General features: G+C 40.8%; 1 protein-coding gene across 2 annotated transcripts in view; it reads right to left on the reverse strand.

Moving 5' to 3' along the window:
* Window positions 1-445: 445 nt before the first annotated feature.
* Window positions 446-18,427, reverse strand: part of PRSS38 (serine protease 38) — a 32,167-nt gene continuing 14,185 nt past the window's right edge. Inside the window, exons 4-5 of one of the 2 annotated variants that reach the window (XM_055566470.1) lie at window positions 1,435-1,574; window positions 446-652 (exon numbers count right to left, since the gene is read on the reverse strand). In XM_055566470.1, the coding sequence (XP_055422445.1) occupies window positions 623-652; window positions 1,435-1,574 (170 nt within the window). In that variant the 3' untranslated portion in view covers window positions 446-622. Of the gene's footprint in view, window positions 963-1,434; window positions 1,575-18,427 lie in introns of both variants that reach the window. The other variant, XM_055566469.1, reaches the window with a different exon arrangement.

Below are 18,427 nucleotides of genomic sequence, written 5' to 3' on the forward strand. Positions count from 1 at the left end.
TTTTTTGTTAAAATTGGTATTTCTAAAATGTTAGTTTTAGTGTTTTCTGTTGTTCGGCTTTTTCTGTTGTTTGGCTTTTTCTGTTGTTTGGCTTTTGATTTCTGCTTTTACCTTTTTAAGTTTCCTTTGCGTGCCTACTCTCAGCTCATGTTTTCCATTTTCCAAATTAGATGTTTAAGTATTTAATACTCTGATATTGATGGGTCTGTTTTCAAGATGATGATTTTCCCTCTGCCCCAGCTTTGGTCACACCCTGGATTCTATATCCAGACACCAGTGTTTACATGGTTGTCCTTTCTAGACATGCTGTAGTTTGGTTTATCCTTCTCTCATCCTTCTGCCCATCATTCTGACAGGGCAGGGTGATGAACATACTCTGCATGTGAAAGGGAGGCTGTACTCTGTGTAGAAAGATAAATATAGGATTTCTGGGACACTTGCTTTGTAAACATTTAATATCTTCTCAAGTCTTAGGTGCCCAGAGCACTCAACAAATGTACTCTGCCCTCCCATGAACCGCCACCCTTCTTTGATGAGACCAGCCTCTGCCTTCCTGGGCGTGGCCCTCGTCGGTCTCCTCGCGGACCTTGCATGTGAGCTTGGCTGATGGCCCTCAGTTCGCTCAGGTGGGTGAGGGCTTGAGGGGCTGGAGCTGGGCAGGGATGGAGGCATGCAGCCGTGAGGAAGCTGAGTGAGGGTTTTGGTTCTTACAGCATTGACAGGGCAGCCAATGAGGTCATAAGGACACTGAGGATGGCCCCCAGAGCAGAGGAGAGGGCAGGGAGTGGCTGAAGAGGTAGGGGTGTGTTTTCTATGTGATGATGAATCCATTTTGAGAAAAAGGAGACTCGGGCAAAAACCGTCGGATACATAGGGTATGCGCAACCCTGCCCCCAGCTCACTACTCCAATTTGCACCCAGGTGCGGTTGAATTCACAGACAAGTGGGCCCCCAGAATCACCCTGGAAAAAAGAGGAGTTTCTTGTGAACTGGGAGTTTGGGGCCTCCTGCATGAAGGTGGCCCAGTGCCAACACTGTGGGATGGACCCAGGCTCCCACCACTCACGCAGCCCCACCTCGTCAGTGGGAAGGCCCTGCTGCAGGCAAGCAGTGTTCTCTACACTGCCCTGCAAGTAGAGGGTAGGTGCTGTGGGATGACAGTCAGCGTGGCCCCTGGGAAAACGTGGAGCCCTGGGCTGCTCTGGCCAGCACTGGGGTTCACAGGGCCTGACTGAGGCCTGCGTTGCATTTGCACATAAGCCACCTTGTGGTCTCCCACTCAACCCATGGCTGGATGGAGATGTACTTCTGAGCCCCATAGGAACAAGGCTGTTGGGGACCATTGACCCACCCGGTAGAAGTGCTCCTGGCTTAAAGCATGTATAACATCTGAAATCCCTGGGCTTAGCCTCCCATTCCCACAGTGGGTCGCACCTCACATGCAGTCTTCATGTCCTTGAAGTTTCCGGCACACAGCATGTCCGGCAGAATGTCTGTTTGTCCATAGAGCAGTCGGCACAGGTGGAATGGGACCAGAGGCAGCTGCACCTCCTGCAGCTTGTTTGAAGTGTCTCCTGTCAAAAGCAGTGCAGGCCCAGTGAACGGTCTTCTCACTCCTTTTCCCCAGGGCACACACTGGAGCTCCCCCAAGGCTTAGTGGGCTCACACCAGAGCTCCTTCTCTTGCTCCCACCCTCCACGTGGCTCCCTTCTCTGCAATGGAGACCCAGGCTTTTGTCAGTAGAGTTTAAATATGTGCCACGTGACACTTCCTGGGAGAGATGTAAGAGCCAAGACTTGGTTCATCCCATTACATCCCCATTGTCGCAGCTCAAGTGCAAACAGCTCCATCGGCTGAGAGTGAATGGATGACAGAATGTGTGCAAGAAGTGAAGTGAAGTCACTCAGTCGTGCCCGACTCTTTGTGACCCCATGGATAGTAGCCTGCCCCAGGCTCCTCCATCCATGGGATTTTCAAGGCAAGAGTACTGGAATGGGTTGCTATTTCCTTCTCCAGGGAATCTTCCCAACCCAGGGATCGAACCCAGGTCTCTCACATTGTAGACAGACGCTTTACCATCTGAGTCACCAGGGAAGTAAGTTTTGTGGGTTGTTATTCCATGTGTCCTTGTCTATGCCAATGCATATGGTAACTGGTCCTAGGAAACCTGTACTTGCCTGACCAATGCATAAGTGATCCAGTTCTGCCTAGAAAGGGGTCATTCTCACAGGTTAAAGACAGGTCTGAGTGGGTATTGGCGGGGGGAGGGGCATCTATTTGGGGATAGTGTAGTCTGTGCCAGAGGGGAATTAGTTTTAGAGTAAACAAATGTGTACCTCAAAGGAAGATGATGGGAAGCAGAATGTCAGCAGTGTTTGTGGTTTCTATTGAGTGCACTGGCAAGGCAGTATCAGGAGAGAAGCCATGGAAGAATTAGATGGTTAATAGAAGGAATAAAAAAACTCAAGGTTGGTGATCCTGGAGAAGCAATGTAGTAAAATACAGTTGGAAAATACTTTTAACTACTGAGCCAGCTAAAAATCTGAGGCCTTTTGCTGTGCCCACATTGGGGTAACTGGGAGTGAACTTGCCTCTACCATCAGCTAGCAGTAAACATATTTACCTAGGAGGCAACTATTTCCCGTTCAACATGAGGCAGGGCACAGCTGTGGCCCCTGAGAAAAGAGAACAGATGAGGTAAGGTCTGTAAGGGCCTCATCGTCCTTCTTGGAGCACATTCCAGGCTGTGAAGAGGTGCACAGGCAGCTGGAGTCTGCAAAGGTGGATGCCAGAATCAGGGTACGCCAGAGCGAAAGACCCCTGAGGGAGCACAGGAGGCCTTAGTGCCTGCAGTCTGCCATTGGACCCTGAGCCATGGGTACACAGTATACAATTCCACAGGAAGGGCAGAGTAGCCAGATGAGACTTCATAGTTCCCAGAGCTCACACAGGTCTAGAAGGCTGAGTTGTAACCAGTTAAGAGTGAAAAGCCTTGTGGAGCACCTGAGACATTGAATAAAGACAGTGTAGAGGTAGAAGAAAATATCCCAGCCATGTTTACACAGACGGCAAGGCCCACGTGGAACCAGGTGGACAGAGATCCAGAATGATGAGCTCTGAAAATGGTACAGAGGAAGAGGTGCAACACAAAGTGGAAGGGAGAAGTCAGCTAGCTATAATTTCAATGAGCTATTCAACTGTGGGCCAGGATGCCAGTTCAGAACAATGAGAAATCAGACAAGAGGAGGATTGCACTCACTGGTGGGTCTTTCTCCTAGGCCTTCACTAGCAGCTCATGCAATATACTTGGGGCAGAGCAAGGGACGACAGAGAGAACATCTCAGTGTAGGTGTTCAGAAGATTACCACCTACCACTGGGGACCTGAAAGAACACATTTTGCTTACCTCTCACATATGGAGCAAAAGCCTCCTACCAGTAGTGTGTGGTGGGAGGCACCACATACCCCTGTCCTCAGGGCCTGGTACAGGTGCACTATTGTGGAGGAAGAGCAGAACAGTCCCACATCCCTGGAAAATCCCAGATGCCAAGACCAACAGCAAAAGCCACAACCCAGTTCAAGTTCTCACTGGCCTGAATCAGACCTTCCCCATCTTAATGGTTTAGCAGAAGAAGAGGAATGCCTGTTTTGGGGTACAGAGACTTTAGTCTTAAGTGTTCTTCTTTAATATCTGGCATTCAACCAAAAATGAAAAGATACACACACACACACACACACACACACGTATGGGGGGAGGGGAAATAAAACACTGGACCCACTGTCAAGAGATGTAACATTGAACAAAATCAGACCCAGAGATGACTGAAACATTGAAAGAATCTGAAAGGAACTTTAAAGTAGCTATGATTAATATGTTAAAGAAATTAAGAAGTACTCAAGCATGAAAAAAATGAAGAATTTTAAAGCAGAGATATGGAAACTATTAAAAAACAATCAGTTGGGAATGCCAGAAATACACACTATCAGAAATTTTAAAATTTCTTCAACAGGTGTTTCAGCAGAGTGGACACAAATGAGGAAAGAATCAGCAAATGTGAAGATAGGTCAGTAGCTATTAACCATGCTAAAATACAAAAGAAAAAGTGGGGAATAAAGCAAAACCTTAAGAGATGTAGGAAAATAGCAGTGTAACATATGTGGAATTAGTCCCAGAAGAAGAGAGTGTAGGGCATAAGAAATACGTGGAGATATAAAGGACAAGAATTTTCCAAGATTAAAGACTATAATAATCACAGATTCAAGAATTTCAGAGAACCCCACACCAGAATTAAACAAGCAAACATCATAGTCAGTGGCATTCCCTGAAGGTCCAGTGGTTGAGACACTTCCACTGCAGGGGGCATGGGTTCATCCTTGGTTAGAAAACTAGGATCCCGCTGGCCACATAGTGCAGCAAAAGAAAAGGCAGGAAGGAGGAAAGATCACAGTCAAATGGCTGCAAAATGAAGTCAAGGAAAATCCTAAGGCAGTGAGAGTGGGAAATATTTAACACAGAGGATCAAGGATAAGAGTTACAAGTTTTTCATTAAAAACTATGCAAGTCAGCGACCCAGAGGGATGGTGTGGGGAGGGAGGAGGGAGGAGGGTTCAGGATGGGGAGCCCATGTATACCTGTGGCGGATTCATTTTGATGTTTGGCGAAACTAATACAGTGTTTCAGGTTTAAAAATAAAATAAAATAAAATAAAAGAAGACAATGAATCAGACTATTGCAAAACAAAATTAAACTAGAAAACTGTCTACCCAGAAGTCTATATCTAGGGAAATTATCTGTAAAAATGAAGGTAAAATAAAGACTTGTAGTCCAACAAACAGACCTGTAGCTCATAGTCGTGCTGAAGACAGTGTAAAATTGTACACACACTTTGGAAAATCCTTTGCAGTTTCTCAAAACTACATGAATAAGTAATCTCATTGTCATGTAAGCACCCAAGAGCAATGAGAGCACATGTGCAGAGAGACAGTTGTAAAAGAATGTTCATAAGAGTTTTATTCACAGGACCCCAAAACTGAAACAACACAAATGTCAGTCAACAGAAGAATAGACAAATAAACTTTGGTATTTATGTGATGAAAAGGCAAAAAGATATGACACTGAAAATGAACTCCCCAGGTCGATAAGGTGCCCAATATGCTACTGGAGAACAGTGGACAAATAGCTCCAGAAAGAATGAAGAGGCTGAGCCAAAGTGAAAACAGTGCCCAGCTGTAGATATGACTGGTGAGGGAAGTAAAGTCTGATGCTGTAAAGAACAATATTGCATAGGAACCCGGAATGTTAGGTCCATGAATCAAGGTAAGTTGGAAGTGGTAAAACAGGAGATGGCAAGAGTGAACATCGACATTTTTAGGAATCAGTGAAATAAAATCGACTGGAATGAGTGAATTTAATTCAGATGACCATTATATCTATTACTGTGGGTAAGAATCCCTTAGAAGAAATAGAGTAGCCCTCATAGTCAACAAAAGAGTTCAAAATGCAGTTCTTGGGTGCAATCTCAAAAACGAAAGAATGGCCTCTGTTTGTCTCCAAGGCAACCCATTCAATATCACAGTAATCGAAGTCTATGCCCCAGCCACTAATGCCAATGAAGGTGAAGTTGAACGGTTCTATGATGACCTACAAGACCTCCTAGAACTAACAACAAAAGGGGTGAGATGGGGAGGGAGATAGGAGGGAGGTTCAAAAGGGAGAGGATATATGTATACCTATGGCTGATTCATGTTGAGGTTTGACAGAAAACAGCAGAATTTTGTAAAGCAATTAATCTTCAATAAAATAATAAATTTTATTTTTTATTTTATTTTATTTTTAAACTTTACATAATTGTATTAGTTTTGCCAAATATCAAAATGAATCTGCCACAGGTAATTTTAAAAAAGATTTCCTTTTCATCATAGGGAACTGGAATGCAAAAGTACGAAGTCAAGGTAAATTTGGAGTAACAGCCAAACCTTGGAGAACAAAATGAAGCAGAGCAAAGGCTAACAGAGTATTGCCAAGAGAACATGCTGGTCACAGCAAAAACCCTCTTCCAACAACACAAGAGATGACTCTACACATGGATATCACCAGATGGTCAATACCAAAATCAGATGGATTACATCCTTTGCAGCCAAAGATAGAGAAGCTCTATACAGACAGCAAAAACAAGACCAGGAGCTGACTGTGGCTCAGATCATGAACTCCTTATTGCAAATTTCAGGCAAAATTGAAGAAAGTAGGGAAAACCACTAAGCCATTCAGGTATGAACTAAATCAAATGCTTTACAATTATACAGGGGAAATGACAAATAGATTCAAGGGATTAGATCTGATAGACAGAGTGCCTGAAGAACTATGGACAGGGGTTTGTAAATTTATACAGGAGGTGATGATCAAACGATCCTGAGGAAAAGAAATGCAAAAAAGCCAAAATGGTTGGCTGAGGAGACCATACAAATAGTTGAGAAAAGAAGAAAAGCTAAAGGCAAAGGAGAAAAAGAAATATATACCCATTTGAATACAGAATTCCAAAGAATAGCAAGGAGAGATAAAGCCTTCTCAGTGATCAATGCAAAGAAATAGAGAAAAACAATAGAATGGGAAGACGAGAGCTCTCTTCAAGAAAATTAGAGATACCAAGGGAATATTTCACGCAAAGATGGGCACAATAAAGGACAGAAATGGTATAGACCTAAGAATCAGAAGATATTAAGAGGTGGCAAGAATACACAGAAGAACTGTACAAAAAAGATCTTCATGACCCAGATAACCATGATGGTGTGATCACTCACCTAGAGCCAGACATCCTGGAATGTGAAGTCAAGTGGGCCTTAGGAAGCATCACTATGAACAAAGCTAGTGGAGGTGATAGAATTCCAGTTGAGCTATTTCAAATCCTAAAAGATGATACTGTGAAGGTGCTGCACTCATTATGCCAGCAATTTGGAAAACTCAGCAGTGGCCACAGGACTGGAAAAGGTCAGTTTTCATTACAATCCTAAAGAAAGGCAATGCCAAAGAATGCTCAAACTACCGCACAATTGCACTCATCTCACACACTAGTGAAGTAATGCTCAAATTCTTGAAGCTAGGCTTCAACAGTATGTGAACTTCCAGATGTTCAAGCTGGTTTTAGAAAAGGCAGAAGAACCAGAGATCAAATTGCCAAGATTCATTGGATCATTGAAAAAGCAAGAGAATTCCAGAAAAACATCTGCTTCATTGACTAGCAAAAGCCTTTGACTGTGAATCACAACAAACTGGAAAATTCTTAAAGAGATGGGAATACCAGACCACCTTACCTGCCTCCTGAGAAATTTGTATGCAAGTCAAGAAGCAATAGTTAGAACTGGACATGGAACAATGGACTGGTTCCAAATTGGAAAGGAGTATGTCAAGGCTATATATTGTCACTCTGCTTATTTAACTTATATGCATAGTACATCATGCAAAATGCTGGGCTGTTATGATCCAGCAACCCCACTGCTAGGCGTAACACTGAGGAAACCAGAATTGAAAGAGACACGTGTACCCCAATGTTCATCGCAGCACTGTTTATAATAGCCAGGACATGGAAGCAACCTAGGTGTCCATCAGCAGATGAATGGATAAGAAAGCTATGGTACATATACACAATGGAGTATTACTCAGCCATTAAAAAGAATACATGTGAATCAGTTCTAATGAGGTGGATGAAACTGGAGCCTATTATACAGAGTGAAGTAAGCCAGAAAGAAAAACACCAATACAGTATACTAACGCATATATATGGAATTTAGAAAGATGGTAACAACAACCCTGTATACGAGACAGCGAAAGAGACACTGATGTATTGAACAGTCCTTTGGACTCTGTGGGAGAGGGAGAGGGTGGGATGATTTGGGAGAATGGCATTGAAACATGTATAATATCATATATGAAATGAGTCACCAGTCCAGGTTCGATGCACGATACTGGGTGCTTGGGGCTGGTGCATTGGGACGATCCGGAGGGATAGTATGGGGAGGGAGGAGGGAGGAGGGTTCAGGATGGGGAACACATGTATACCTGTGGCGGATTCATGTTGATATATGGCAAAACCAATACAATATTGTAAAGTTAAAAAATAAAAAAATGCCAGGCTGGATGAAACACAAGCTGGAATCAAGATTTCCGGGAGAGATATAATTAACTTTAGATATTCAGATGACACCACCCTCATGGCAGAAAGCAAAAAGGAGATAAAGAGCCTCTTCATGAAAGTGAAAGAAGAGAGTGAAAAAGTTGGCTTAAAACTAAACATTCAAAAAACTATGATCATGGCATCCAGTCCCATCACTTCATGGCAAATAGATGAGGAAACAATGGAAATAATGACTTAATTTATTTTCTTGGGCTCCAAAATCACTTCAGATGGTGACTGCAGCCATGAAATTAAAAGATGCTTGCTCCTTGGAAGAAAAACTATGACAAACATACTATATTAAAAACAGGAACATTACTTTGCTGAGAAAGGTCCGTCTAGTCAAAGCTATGGTTTTTCCAGTAGTCATGCATGGATGTGAGAGTTGGACTATAAAGAAAGCTAAGCACTGAAGAATTGATGCTTTTGAACTGTGGTGTTGGAGAAGACTCTTGAGAATCCCTTGGACTGCAAGGAGATCCAACCAGTCCATCCTAAAGGAAATCAGTCCTGAATATTCATTGGAAGGACTGATGCTGAAGTTGAAGTTCCAATACTTTGGCCACCTGATGGGAAGAACTGACTCACTGGAAAAGACCCTGATGCTGGGAAGGATTGAAGGCAGGAGGAGAAGGGGATGACAGAGGACAAGATGGTTGGTTGGTATCTCTGACTAAATGGACACAAGTTTGAGCAAGCTCTGAGAGATGGTGAAGGACACGGAAGCCTGGCATGCTGCAGTCCACGGGGTTGCAAATAGTTGGATATGACTAAGCGACTGAACTGAACTGAATATTCTTCAAAATAAAAAGGAACTGAAGATACAAGCAAAACATGAATAATTCTTACAGACTATATTAAGTAAAAGAGTATTCCATTTATATATAAAGTCCAAAAACATAAAACTAATGGGTAAATCCCTAGAAGAAAGAGCTTGGCTGCAAAGCAGTAAGAGAGCTTTTTGAGGTGATAAAAATGTTAAATGTATTGATTTGAGTGTTTCAAGAATGTTTTATATAGAAACAGAAATAATTTTAAAAGTTAGAAAAATGATCAGAGAAGCTCTCAGAAGAATATTCAGTGATGAGCTGAGTAAGTGGAAACAGTGTGGTCTTATGAGCTGAGTGTCAGAGACATCTTTCTTGGGTAATGTTCAGGAATTTGCTGGTGTGGAAGAGAAGAGGGAAATAACTAAGAAATATGCTCAAACTACCGCACAATTACACTCATCTCACATGCTAGTAAAGTAATACTCAAAATTATCCAAGCCAGGCTTTAGCAATACATGAACCGTGAACTTCCAGATGTTCAAGCTGGTTTTAGAAAAGGCAGAGGAACCAGAGACCAAATTGCCAACATCCTCTGGATCATCAAAAAAGCAAGAGAGTTCCAGAAAAACATCTATTTCTGCTTTATTGACTATGCCAAAGCCTTTGACTGTGTGGATCACAATAAACTGTGGAAAATTCTGAAAGAGATGGGAATACCAGACTACCTGACTTGCCTCTTGAGAAACCTATATGCAGGTCAGGAAGCAACAGTTAGAACTGGACATGGAACAACAGACTGATTCCAAATAGGAAAAGGAGTACGTCAAGGCTGTATATTGTCACCCTGCTTATTTAACTTCTATGCAGAGTACATCATGAGAAACACTGGGCTGGAAGAAGCACAATCTGGAATCAAGATTGCCGGGAGAAACATCAATAACCTCAGATATGCAGATGACACCACCCTTATGGCAGAAAGTGAAGAGGAACTAAAGAGCCTCTTGATGAAAGTGAAAGAGGAGAATGAAAAAGTTGGCTTAAAGCTCACCATTCAGAAAACGAAGATCATGGCATCTGGTCCCATCACTTCATGGGAAATAGATGGGGAAACAGTGGAAACAGTGTCAGACTTTATTTTTGGGGGCTCCAAAATCACTGCAGATGGTGATTGCAGCCATGAAATTAAAAGACGCTTAGTCCTTGGAAGGAAAGTTATGACCAACCTAGATAGCATATTCAAAAGCAGAGACATTACTTTGCCAACAAAGGTCTGTCTCGTCAAGGCTATGGTTTTTCCAGTAGTCATGTATGGATGTGAGAGTTGGACTGTGAAGAAGGCTGAGCACTGAAGAATTGATGCTTTTGAACTGTGGTGTTGGAGAAGACTCTTGAGAGTCCCTTGTACTGCAAGGAGATCCAATTAGTCCATTCTAAAGGAGATCAGTCCTGAGTGTTCTTTGGAAGGACTGATGCTAAAGCTGAAACTCCAATACTTTGGCCACCTCATGCGAAGAGTTGACTCATTAGAAAAGACTCTGATGCTGGGAGGGTTTGGGGGCAGGAGGAAAAGGGAACGACAGAGGATGAGATGGCTGCATGGCATCACCGTCTCGATGGGCGTGAGTCTGGGTGAACTCCGTGAGTTGGTGATGGACAGGGAGGCCTGGCGTGCTGCGATTCATGGGGTCACAAAGAGTCGGACAGAACTGAGCGACTGAACTGAACTGATCTGAATGGAGTTGTACTATGTTAAGTGTTTATCTGCTTAACAATAAAGTATAAATTGAAGGGAAATGAATTGAATTAATGAATTCAATTTTCCATATCTTCCTCATATACATCCTTTGCTCTGTGTCTTTGCAGTTACTCCCATCAAGAGGTGTAATGTATATTCTCAGTCCTTGGATCTGAATTTTGCCACATGACATGCTTTGTCAATGGGATTCGAGCAGACTTGCTGCAAGCAGAGACTTCAAAATATGTGTTTCTCCACCACTGCCTGTGAATGCTTCCTGGTCAACCTGCTGGACAGTGAAAGATGCATGAATCAGAGTTCAGCACTCCAGCTCAATCTGTCACAGGTCAGCCCACAGAGACAGTTATCAGATACACAGGCATGCTCAGCAACAACCAGCAGGACCACACAGCTCAAGACTTGTACTTGTGAAAGTGTTGCCAGTCTGGACTAAAAGGTAGCATGATGTTCAAAATGTCAAAGACTCTGGGCCCCAGAAGAGACTGGTAAATTTGCTCAATGTGGCATTTTTCAAGGCCCTTTTAAGAAGTAGCCAAGGTGGAGTAGGATGTCTCAGAGAACAGTTTCAAAGAATAGTGCCATGGAAATTCAAAATCTTAGCAGTTTTATTGTAGAAGTTTAGCAGAATTTAGAAGTTGTAGCAGTTTTATTGTAGAAGTCAGGGAGCTAATTCTAAAATTCATATGAAAGTGCAAAGGACTCAGCATTCCCATGATAATTTTGAAGAAGAGAAACACTGTGGAGGATGTGTAAGACAAGACTCATCATAAAGCTCTGGTAAGTAAGGCTGTTGTACTGGAGAGATCCAACTGGCAGAAGAGTAAGTCTGGAAGTAGGCCCCACACATGGTCACAAGATGTTTGACAAAGGTGCCAATATAGGTCAGTGGGGAAAGGAGATGATTCTTTACAAATTGTGCTAGAGCAAGATGCAGAAGCAGAAGATATTAAGAAGAGGTGGCAAGAATACACAGAAGGACTATACAAAAAAGATCTTAGTGACCCAAATAACCACGATGCTGTGATCATTGACCTAGAGCCAGACATCCTGGAGTGCAAAGTCAAGTGGGCCTTAGGAAGCATCACTAAGAACAAAGCTAGTAGAGATAAAGGAATTCCAGCTGAGCTATTTCAAATCCTAAAAGATGATGCTGTGAAAGTGCTGCACTCAATATGCCAGCAAATTTGGAAAACTCAGCAGTGACCAGGCCACAGGACTGGAAGAGATCAGTTTTCATTCCAATCCCAAAGAAAGGCAATGCCAAAGAATTTTGAAACTACCATGCAACTGCACTCATTTCACATGCTAGCAAAGTAACGCTCAAAATTCTCCAAGCTAGGCTTCAGCAGTCCATAAATTGAGAACTTTCAGATGTATAAGCTGGATATAGAAAAGGAAGAGGATCCAGAGATCAAATTACCAACATCTGTTGGATCATCAACAAAGCATGAGAGTCCAGAAAAACATCTACTTCTGCTTTATTGACTATGCCAAAGCCTTTGACTGTGTGGATCACAACAAACTGGAAAATTCTTCAAGAGATGGGAATACCAGACCACCTGACCTGCCTCCTGAGAAATCTGTATACAGGTCAAGAACCAACAGTTAGAACTGGACATGGTACAACAGACTGGTTCCAAATTGGGAAAGGAGTATGTCGAGGCTGTACATTGTCATCCTGCTTATTTAACTTATATGCAGAGTACATCATGAGAAATGCTGGGCTGGATGAAACACAAGCTGGAACCAAGTTGCTGGGAGAAATATCAGTAACTTCAGATATGCAGATGACACCACCCTTATGGCAGAAAGTGAAGAGGAACTGAAGAGCCTCTTGAAAGTGAAAGAAGAGTGAAAATGCTGGCTTAAAACTCAGCATTCAAAAAACTAAGATCATGGCATCTGGTCCCATCACTTCATGGCAAATAGATGGGGAAACGATGGAAACAGTGACAGACTTTATTTTCTTGGGTTCCAAAATCACTGCAGATGATGACTGCAGTCATGAAATTAAAAAACGCATGCTCTGTGGAAAAAAGCTGTGACCAACCTAGACAACATATTAAAAAGCAGAGATATTACTTTGTTGACAAAGGTCTGTCTAGTCAAAGCTATAGTTTTTCCAGTAGTCATGTATGGATGTGAGAATAGGACTATAAAGAAAGCTGAGCACCAAAGAATTGATACTTTTGAACTGTGGTGTTTTAGAAGGCTTTTGAGAGACCCTTGGATTACAAGGAAATCAAACTAGTCAGTCCTAAAGGAAATCAGTCATGAATATTCATTGGAAGGACTGATGCTGAAGCTGAAGCTCCAATACTTTGACCACCTGATGGGAAGAACTAATTCATTGGAAGATACACTGGGAAATATTTTTGGCAGGAGGAGAAGGGGACGACAGAGGATGAGATGGTTGGATGGCATCACCGACTCAATGGACATGAGTTTGAGCAAGCTTCGGGAGTTGGTGATAGACAGGGAAGCCTGGCATGCTGCAATCCATAGGGTCTCAAAGAGTCTGACACCACTGAGCAACTGAACTGAACTGAATCCTAGATGACTTCACTAATGAATTATATCAAACATTTAAAGAAGAAACAATAGGAATACTACAAAACCCAATATTACCCCAATACCACAGGCAGACAAAAATCACAGTACAGCCAATATCTTTCATAAATATACATGTAAAAATCTTAAACAAATTATTGGCAAGTTGATTCTGCTGCTGCTAAGTCACTTCAGTCGTGTCCGACTGTGTGTGACCCCACAGATGGCAGCCCACCAGGCTCCCCCGTCCCTGGGATTCTCTAGGCAAGAACACCAGAGTGGGTTGCCATTTCCTTCTCCAGTGCATGAAAGTGAAAAGTGAAAGTGAAGTCGCTTAGTCGTGTCTGACTTTTAGCGACCCCATGGACTGCAGCCTACCAGGCTCCTCCATCCATGGGATTTTCCAGGCAAGAGTACCGGAGTGGGGTGCCATTGCCTTCTCCAAGTTGATTCTAATGACCTATAAAAATGATTATACACAATGACCAAAAGGAATTAATCATAGGAATGCAAAGTTCATTTAACATCCCCAAATTAATACATACAGTTACGTTATTAATAAAAGGCAAAAGCCACATGAGCATAGATAATAAAAGGCATTTAAAAAAATCTGACATCTGTTCATGATAAACTCTCAACAAACCAGAATAAAAGGAACTTTACTCATTGGTAAAGAGCATCTACAAAAATTCCACATCTAATACCATTCTTAATGATAAAAGACTAAATAAATATTTTCCCCCTTAAGATCAGAAACAAGGCAAAGATGGTCACTTTCACTACATGTTTAACATTGTACTGCAGGTTGTAGCCAGTGCGATGAGTAAAAAATTCTTACTTTCTTCTGGAAAGTTAGAATTAAAACATCTTTGTTGAAGACAAAATAACAATTGTATGAAGGAACTAATAATGTCTAAAAACTATTAAAACTAGTTTTCAGAATACAAGATAAATATACAAATGTCAAGTATATTTCAATATATTAATAATAGCAATGAACAATTTAAAACAAAATTACTAAAACAGTTCCGTTCACAATAGTTTCAAAAAGAATGAAAATTTTAAGAATAAATTTATCAAAGAATGGGTAACATCTATACAACCAAACACTGTAAAATAGTACAAAGCTTAAGACAATCTAAATCAATAGTGATCCACTCAATGTTCATGGATTAGAGGACTCAATATTATTAAAATGGAATTAGTTCCCAAATTTATTTATAGATTTAATGTCATCCCTGTCAAATTCTCAGGAGGTGAGAAACATTGAAAAACAAGCAGAAAGAGTCAGAACCAACTTTATCAGAAATATGGGAAAACAAAAGTTCACAGCAATCAAGCAAACACTGATGCAAGAGAAAGACAACTTCAGACTGATTGGAAAGTTTTGTGGCATTTTTACTTGTCCTTTTCCTACCCCCTTCCCAGTACAGTGGCACCTTTTTACAAAAATTCATTTTATCTTTTTAAAACATTTTTAGAGCATATTATTGTCTTGGTTTCTTCTGTACAATAATGTGAATAAGCTATAAAACTATATATATGTCTATAGTTTATAGTATAGTTTATATGTATAGTTCTACATATAGTTATAAGCTATACGTATAGCTTATAACTATAAGCTATATGTATAGCTTATAACTATATGTATAAACTATATATATATAAACTATGTATATATAAACTCCCAGAGTTTGCTCAAATTCATATCATTGAGTCAGTGTTGCTATCTAATCATTCATCCTCTGCCACCCCTTCTCCTTTTGCCTTCAATCTGCCCCAGCATTAGGTCTTTTCCAATGAGTTGGTGCTTCACATCAGGTGGCCAAAATATTGGAGCTTCATGTATACTATAAAATGAAAAAGAACCCCAAAAAACAAATAAAAGAAGACACAGAACAACAGAAAGCCAAAGTAGAAGAAGCAATACATAAAAGAAATTAAAAATATGATTTGAAAATCCCCAAAGCCTAAACAGAAATAATAACAAAAACAGTAACCACAACAACAGGGAAAAAAGAAGAAAGCAAACAAAATAGAACAAAAACCCCCAGAACCAACAATGAATTAATCAAAACATAAAAATAATAAATGTTTTCTTAGGGTCTCGGCTGTCACTGTCTTTGGCCACATTGTGATTCACAATCCACCTCAGCATCCCTAGGAGGCACTGCAGTACTGAGGAAGGCTGGTCTCAGTGTCTTTGTCCTGGAATTGCTCTCCAATCCCCACACTCCAGCTCCCAGCCCCCGTGCACACCAGTGGACATGCGTCCCAGCCTGGGGTACAGGGTACAGGGCCATGGCATGGATTATCTATGTGTTTCTCAGTCTGTTCAGACTGTCATAGATCAGCTGGTTCACCCTATGATAGCCTCAAATGCTTCCCTTCTGTCCCAACCAATTTCTCTGGATGCGGGAGTCTCTTCTTTGCTTCAGCTCCCCCACCCCTGGGTGCTGGTCCCGTCCTGCTTGCCCTCCTCCTCCTTCTCCCTTCTTCCTTTCATCCCTACCAAATCATGCATGGATCCACATAATCCTTTCTGGTTGTCAAGGACTCCTTCTGGTATTCAGTCAGTGTTCTGTGACAATTGTTCTATCTGTAGATGTATTCCTGATGCATCTGTGGAGAGAGATGCATTCCATGTCCACCTACTTCTCCACCATCTTGGTTCCTCCACAGTGGCACCTTTGAGTAGGGAAACCCACATTCCAAGTACAGGACCCTGGTACTTGATTCCAGAAGGAGCAAAGCAGATCTTTCTTACAAATTATTGTCTGTCTGTCTGAATCTGTCTGAGGGCTACCTGAAGAACTGACATAGACACTCATCCCTGTTTCACCTAGTTCAGAATGCAGGCTGTAAAAGTGGTGGGCACTGCTCAAATACTCTGTAAGCCAAGCAAAACAGTCTATGGAGGTCCAGGGGGAAAGATTATTGTCAAAATATCCAATAAACTGACTAAAATTTGGGAGTAACAGCTCAGGAGAATTTCTTAGAGAAATTAAGACATTCAAAAGCATCCCTGAAGACAAATATATTTATTATTGGAGGCTTGTGGCAAGTTCAAACAGAATGACCTCAATAGAAAGAAAAACTATAGATTTATGAGGTAATATGCCATGAAAAGCTATAGATGTGAGTTTGTATGTGAAGAAGCAAAGGAGAGACTGAATTTGCAGCAGATGACAATGAGCAAATCATTCATGATGTGAGCGCCTCAGAGACCAACTGTCCGCAAAGATTCAGGGCTCTTCTTTAGACAGCTGAGGGCAATCTCAAAGAGATTTCCAGAGGAAACAGGGCAGCATGCTCTATAAGACACGAACTATGAGAAAACACGTAAACTTATATGGTAGATTTTTAAGTGATAACTTCTGGTATAAGAAAAAAAATACGTATAGTACCCATCTTGGACTGACTAAACAGTGATCTGGACTTGGGCCCTGCCAGCCAGACTCAGCTTGCCCAAAGTGTGGGGTTTGGAATGGCCTCACCCTGATTCCCCTGTGTCTTCACACAGTTTGCCAATTAGGAAAACACCATTCTTTTCCTTTGAGCCTATATACCTGTTTACAAATATACTATTATATAAAATAATTTTAGAGGGCAAATATTACATCCTTTTTAAAAAATTGCTGTGATGTTGCTGTCCTTTATTTTCTTCCTTTTTCCATCCTTACCAAGATATAATTGACAAATCATATATATCTTTTTTTCATGATGAGACGTCAACAGAAAGTCTTTTTTTTTAATTTATTTATTTTAATTGGAGGCTAATTACTTTACAATATTTTAGTGGTTTGGCCATACATTGACATGAATCAGCCATGGGTGTACATATATATCTTAAAGTGTAAAATGTGATAAAATAAAAACATCCCTGTATTTGATGGAATTTACAAGGCCACACACACACCCAGGGTAAGGCATATGCTAAGAAAAGACATGAGACAGGCCCTTGGGTTTCACAATGAGCTGATCTCTATGTTCAGTGCAAACCCGTCTAAGTGTTGAAAAAGTACCATAGTAGAGAGCAAAAACAAGAAGAAGAGATTTGTCTGCTTTATTGGTTTGTTTTAATTACTGGCATTGAGTAAAACATCTGTCACAGAAGTAGCTGCACAGATTCTAAGGAATGGATACATTAGTGAAGATACATGACAAGGAATACAGCCTTAGCAAAAATTTGGGAAAATCATTAAACAAGCTACTACAGCCTTTGACAGTTAAAAGAAGAAAGAAAGGAAAAGGAAAGCCTTGAGGACAGAGAGAATTTTATCTTCAGAGTTACATTAAATACTCAATACCCAACCACATATAATATTTATTATATACTCAAAAGTATAAAACTCAATATTCCAGTTTTCAGCAACAACAAAAATCATACAAAGAAACAGAAATGTATAGCTTATTCAAGGAAACAAAACGAATGGAGAAACTGTCCCTGAGGGCTTAAAACTTTGTTAAAAATTCTCAAAGAACTAATGGAAAACATACAAAAAGAATTAAAGTAAATCAGGAAAATGACCAATAAACAAAATGAAACTATCAAAACCATACATTATTGAAAGGTGCCAAACAGAAAAGTTGGCACTGAAAAGTCTAACAATTTAAATAAAACTTCACTAGAAGTAGAAAACAGCAAATCTTAGCAAGCAGAAGAGAAAATTAGTTAACCTAAATATAGGACAATTGAAATTATTAAAAAAATTTGAGGAACAGAAGAAAAAAAACTGAATAGATGCTAAAGGACCTGTGGAACAGTATAAAATCCATCACTACATGTTATTATTGGATACACAGAAGGAGAAGACAGAGAGAAAAAGGCAGAAAGGTAATAGCCTGAAACTTCCCAACTTGGTAGAAGATTTGAATCTACTAATCCAAAAAGTTTAACAAACTCCAAGTAGAATAAAATCAAAGAGGGCCCTTCTGTAGACATACTATAATTAAACTTCCAAAAACTAAGAGAAACAGAATTTTGAAAGGAGCAAAACAGAAGCAACTTGTCCTCAATAAGAACAGTAGATGCTTCTCATTAAAAACAAGAACTACTAAGACTAACTCAGAGGACAATGGGATAACACAAAGTGCTAAAATAAAAAACTGTCCACTGAGACTTCTATCTATGGCAGCAATGTCCTTAAAAAATGAGAACTTAGATATTCTCAGATAATTAAG

This window comes from Bubalus kerabau, chromosome 1 (genome assembly GCF_029407905.1).
Source record: "Bubalus kerabau isolate K-KA32 ecotype Philippines breed swamp buffalo chromosome 1, PCC_UOA_SB_1v2, whole genome shotgun sequence".
NCBI lineage: Eukaryota > Metazoa > Chordata > Mammalia > Artiodactyla > Bovidae > Bubalus > Bubalus kerabau.